At 38.6% G+C, this 6313-nt stretch overlaps 1 protein-coding gene across 1 annotated transcript; it reads right to left on the bottom strand.

Annotated features, from left to right (window-relative positions):
• Positions 1-1099: 1099 nt before the first annotated feature.
• Positions 1100-2782, bottom strand: LOC128369790 (tripartite motif-containing protein 16-like). The gene has a single exon (XM_053330867.1). It carries the CDS (start codon positions 2780-2782, stop codon positions 1100-1102), a length of 1683 nt encoding a protein of 560 aa, XP_053186842.1.
• Positions 2783-6313: the final 3531 nt, after the last annotated feature.

Raw genomic sequence — 6313 nt, 5'->3', positions numbered from 1 at the left:
CTTTAACTGTGATGGTTCAATAAATCAATCACAGCTGTCAGAAACACTAAAAACTGTTTTAAATGTGAGTTAAAAGAAGATAAATACTGAAAATTAATGTAAATATAAAAGTAATTACCTGAAATTGACAATAACATGCTGTTGTTTTACCTTCATCATGACTGAACAAAACATCTTCACATCCAAACTTGACCAAATTTAATGTTTAAAACTATTTTTCCAGTTTTTTTAGGCCTGTGTTAGAAATCGTCTTTATTGACTGAATATACAAATAAAATCTGAGTTAGTTAAAAGCAACAAGTGATAGAAAGCTCTGCTCATTTCTCTGTGATGAAGCTGTTTTAATGATTAAAGCTGAAAGTTCAGAGACTGACTGACAAACATGAACTTTGCACTTTGAATGAGATCCTGAAATGAAGACAGAAGAAAATATTGAATTATTAAACTTTATTTATTGTGTAAAGCTTCAGTTTGTTCACACATCCAATCAGTAAAGTCTGTTAAATGACTCTTGTTCAATGATTTCATGTTCAGATTCATTTCAACCACACAATCAATCACAGAATGTCAGCTATGTACAAGAACTTAATAAATGATCTACTTATTGATTAGTATCATGATTATTATTGTTTTATAACACTTAATAACACCTGATTTATATGTGACATTGGACAACATGCATAACTATGAATGTAAATGCAACAATACATTTCTTTACCGATTCACAAAGTCATGAGAGCAAAATATGTTAGATAAAGGAAGGTCTGATTTTTCTCTGTTAAGACCGATGAGATGGAAAAGAAACAAGAGCACAAAGTTTCAGTTTCCATGTTGAGAAAAGCAAGTTTGTGTTTCTATATATGAAGAAAATCATCATGAGCAGTGATAGCCTCTCTGCTGAAACACACAAGCAAGAAAGAGCATCACATAAAGAAACTCAAATATTTACATAACATAACAACAGATGAGAAGATGTTAAAGTTGTCCATCAAACTTGATTGACAGCTGATCTCTGTGCAGCACAGAAACACCTCAGCAAAGAGCTCTCAGCAACAATGACAGAGACTAAATAACTGACTGTCCCTCAAATGACTTCTGACTATTTCACTTTACACAACTCAGCTGTGTCTCCAAACTTACTATAAAGGCTAAGTCCAGCATAGAGAGGCTGAGTGAATGTGGTCTGGAATCTGTGGAGGAGAGTCATGGTTTCAGAGACGCTGTAGAAGGACAGAATACCTGCTCTGTGATCCAGGTACACTCCGACTCTGGAGGAACCAGGACCTGAGACGGGAGTTGAGATGCTGTTGAACCAGAATCGATAACTGTTATTGTAATATGTTAAAGACCAAGAATTGTCATTGCATCCAAATGCACATTCATTTGGGCCTCCTGCTCTGCTGATATTCTTGTATGCGACTGCTACACGAACTCCTCTCCCGCTCCTCTCCACCTCCCAGTAACAACGTCCAGTCAGACTCTCTCTACTCAGGACCTGCCACTGATCAGTGAATCTGTCTGGATGACTAGAATAAGACTGATGTTGAGTTGTTAGTTCTGCTTTTCTGTTCCCATCAGATAATAACAGCTTTGGGTAAGCAGTGTTTGGATCCAGAGTGATTTCATGTGAATATCTTAAGAATCCAGCTCTGGTCTTGGGCTCTGATTTTGATTCTGACAGTAAAGCGTCCACTTCAGTCACTGTCAGTGAGATGTTTGTCCATTCCTCCTTCAGGATGTCCTGTAGTTTATCTCTGAGCTCTGACACAGCTGCTGTCACATCCTCAAAGTATCTCAGAGGACGGATATTGATGCTGGATGAGTCTGTAGGTTCACTGAGTTGTGACACTGAGGGGTAGTTGTGTAGAAACTGGTTGTGATCCTCTGTGTGTGAGAGCTGCTTCAGTTCAGCGTCTTTCCTCTTCAGCTCAGTGATCTCCTGCTGCAGCTTCTCCTGAAGCTCTTTGGCTCGACTCACTTCAGTTTCCTGCTGGGATCTGATCTGCTGCTTCACATCAGAGCTTCTTTTCTGGAGGAGACGGATCAGCTCAGTGAAGATCTTCTCACTGTCCTCCACTGCTTCATCAGCAGAGCAACTGACGGCCTTCAGCTCCTGTTGAAGCAGCTTCACATCTTTCTCTCTGTGCTGGATTCTCTGCTGGATGTTTAGTCGACTCACCTCGAGCTCTCTCTGCCTCTCAGTCCTTTCTGCTGCAGCTGAGACTGTGTCATGACCTTTATGTTGATCCACAGAGCAGAGATAACAGATAATCTGCTGATCAGTACGACAGAACATCTTCATCACCTCATCATGACGAGAGCAGATGTTCTCCTGGAGATTCTCCGAGGGCTCCACCAGCTTGTGTTTCTTTAATTTGGTTGATTCAAAGTGAGACTGGAGGTGATTTTCACAGTAAGACATCAGACACGTCAGACAGGACTTGAAGACTTTCCTCTTCCTCCCAGTGCAGACATCACAGGCCACATCTTCAGGTCCAGCATAGCAGAGATCAGCAGCAGCAGCTTGGAGTCCAGTCTTCTTCAGCTCCTCCACTAAATCTGCTAACATGGTGCTTTTTACCAGGACAGGTCTCGGTGTGAAGGACTGTCTGCACTGAGGACAGCTGTAGATTTCCTTCTTATCCTCTTCATCCCAGAAGTTGTTAATACAGCTCATGCAGTAGCTGTGTCCACAGGGAATAGTCACCGGATCCTTCAGTAGATCCAAACAGATGGAACAGCAGAATTTAGCTCCGTCCAGCTGAGCTCCTTGCTGCGCCATTTCACCTCTCAGTAACAATGACTGTCTGAGTTTCACTTTCTGATAAGTGAAACTAGTTTGAGCTCTGATCTAAACAGCATGTGCTGCTTCAATAAATGTAGGCTGGCAGCTCACCACATGTTGGTTACACCCATCTTCAAACTGTAGATCTGAAGGGGAGAGAACAAGGAAATATGTGGACCAATCAGATCGTGTTGTGTTTGAGAGCAGGAAGAAGAGGGAGGAGTTATCAAGCGTTGATTCATTCCAGGAAGAGGAGCGGTCTGAGAGAGATACTGAGTGTTTAACCCTTTTTATACAATGAAGCTCATATCTTATTTAAAAGCACTGCTCACCTGCTTTCTGGTGGCAAAGTAATGTTGGGAGTTTGAGAGTGATCTATAGAAGTATTTATTCCATTAATCACAGTGACATCAGAATAAATATCAGCCTATAAAACAGTCTGTTGCTGCAGAGCTGGTTGATTTTGGTTTAAAGACATTTGTTCATCTTGTCATTCACATAAAACTTCACAGAAACTTCCTGTAGCTGTAACAGATTCAGGTTCACAGATAAAAACACAGTCAGAAAACTACTTTAGTCAGCTTTCATTAAAAGGCAGCCATCCAAGCCCTGAACCTCCTGACAGTCCGGCATCTGAGGAAACCGGTTCAGCTCGTCTGATCCGTCCCAACACGCCTTTACAACACAGATCAGACGACACGTAGCCCATAAACACACAGCACTCACAGCATGGCTGATACTCAGTCAGATCTACCATAAGATACCATAAAATGAACTTTATTGATCCATGAAGAGAAAGCGGGTCAATGCAGCAGACGTAAAGGAAAGAGTCTAAATAAGATTCAAATCAAAGTTGAAACAGGACTAAAAATCTGAATAAAACACCAGAAAATAAAACTATTCTCTTCTTATATTAATATCTTTTACAGCAGCAATTCTAGGATATATTACAGTTCATCAGCTGTTCATTTTGAGACTCAAACCCAACATGCAGTCTTAGTCAGTGGTAGCCAAACAGTGGTTCATGGGCTAAATGTGGCCGCCCAATAAAAGGATTTGGCGTCGTAACAATAGACTGTATAAAAGAAATGGACGTAACATCCGTGACGTCACCCATTGGTTTGTGGACTGCTGCTCGGAAGACAATAGTTTCGAATGTGGGCAGCGCCATGTTGAAAATTTCAGATGCATGCTGGGAAAAATAAAAACACGGATTCTACTTATATGGGCATGATGCGGGGCCATGGGGCGTAGTGGGGAGGTTGCTAAGGTTACGAGGTCTGGATCTCGAGGACATTGGTCAATCAACCTGTCAATCAGGACGTAGCCACGCCCTAATGCATACCCTGCTTTATCGTCACATATAAAATCAGGGAGGCCAAAATGTCCCAAATGAACATCATACTGCATTGAAGAAGGCTTTAAACTAGCGATTGAGACCATAAACACATTTTGAAAATGTTTACTGAGGTTAGAAATCAAGTGAGAAGTTGGTGAATTCTCCATTGACTTGTATAGAGACGGTCGCCCCCTGGTGGCCTTTTGATAAAATGCAGTTTTAAGTTACTTTCGCGTTGGCCTCATTTCATAGGACCAGAACTCCTCGCCTGGTTATAACTAAAGCTGAGGTTTTCCCCCCTCATAGATGACATCACTAGATAATGATGTAATCACTCAGGCTCATATAAATCCCAATAGATATGACTTGTTAATATCTTATATATTGAGCAGATGATTAGTTTGATAATGACGTCATTTTGCTGATTTGTGGACAACAGATTTGTGTCATTTATGGCACTTTGAAGTCATGAAGCGCTCTACCGTTGTGTGGATAAATCATGAATTACTATTTCTATTCTTGCAGAGTCACTGTCATCAAATCTCATGTTAGGAGCCAAAACCAGTGAATGTGTGTGTGTGTGTGAGAGTGTGTGTGTGTGTGTGTGTGTGTGTGTGTGTGTGTGTGTGTGTGTGTGTGTGTGTGTGTGTGTGTGTGTGTGTGTGTGTGTGTGTGTCTAAACTCTAAAGTCACATGTTCCTTCACTCCAGAAGACGGTGGTTATCTTAGCTTGTTTTTGGAAATGGTGCCATAAAGTAAAGATAGTGATAAGATAGTAAACCTCTCTACTTGAAACCAGATGAAAAGAAGGATTTTATTCAGTTTATAATTTAATAATTTCATGACTGGGCCTGATAGAGTTTAAATATGTTTCATTTGCTGTTGTTAATGTTAAATATTATAGTTTTCTTTAAGACTGAGTTTGAGTGACAACTAAGAAAACTTAGAAGCAACATGAATCTTTATCAAATATTTATTATAAACTATTAATGGTTTAAAACTAGAATAAACATTTCAACTTCTTCTGATGTTTATTCTGATTAGACTGAATGTAGTTTTTCATATGTGTGTGTTCACATTATGATAAAATGATAGTAAATTACATCTGTACTAGAAAAGATGGAGAAATGTTAACTGTGATGGTTCAATAAATCAATCACAGCTGTCAGAAACACTAAAAACTGTTTTAAATGTGAGTTAAAAGAAGATAAATACTGAAAATTAATGTAAATATAAAAGTAATTACCTGAAATTGACAATACCATGCTGTTGTTTTACCTTCATCATGACTGAACTAAACATCTTCACATCCAAACTTGACCAAATTTAATGTTTAAAACGATTTTTCCAGTTTTTTTAGGCCTGTGTTAGAAATCCTCTTTATTGACTGAATGTACAAATAAAATCTGAGTTAGTTAAAAGCAACAAGTGATAGAAAGTTCTGCTCATTTCTCTGTGATGAAGCTGTTTTAATGATTAAAGCTGAAAGTTCAGAGACTGACTGACAAACATGAACTTTGCACTTTGAATGAGATCCTGAAATGAAGACAGAAGAAAATATTGAATTATTAAACTTTATTTATTGTGTAAAGCTTCAGTTTGTTCACACATCCAATCAGTAAAGTCTGTTAAATGACTCTTGTTCAATGATTTCATGTTCAGATTCATTTCAACCACACAATCAATCACAGAATGTCAGCTATGTACAACAACTTAATAAATGATCTACTTATTGATTAGTATCATGATTATTATTGTTTTATAACACTTAATAACACCTGATTTATATGTGACATTGGACAACATGCATAACTATGAATGTAAATGCAACAATACATTTCTTTACTGATTCACAAAGTCATGAGAGCAAAATATGTTTGATAAAGGAAGGTCTGATTTTTCTCTGTTAAGACCGATGAGATGGAAAAGAAACAAGAGCACAAAGTTTCAGTTTCCATGTTGAGAAAAGCAAGTTTGTGTTTCTATATATGAAGAAAATCATCATGAGCAGTGATAGCCTCTCTGCTGAAACACACAAGCAAGAAAGAGCATCACATAAAGAAACTCAAATATTTACATAACATAACAACAGATGAGAAGATGTTAAAGTTGTCCATCAAACTTGATTGACAGCTGATCTCTGTGCAGCACAGAAACACCTCAGCAAAGAGCTCTCAGCAACAATGACA

The sequence above is a fragment of the Scomber japonicus genome, chromosome 12 (genome assembly GCF_027409825.1).
Source record: "Scomber japonicus isolate fScoJap1 chromosome 12, fScoJap1.pri, whole genome shotgun sequence".
NCBI lineage: Eukaryota > Metazoa > Chordata > Actinopteri > Scombriformes > Scombridae > Scomber > Scomber japonicus.
Note: the sequence above shows the minus strand (reverse complement) of the source record. Positions and strands in the feature narration are given on the sequence as shown.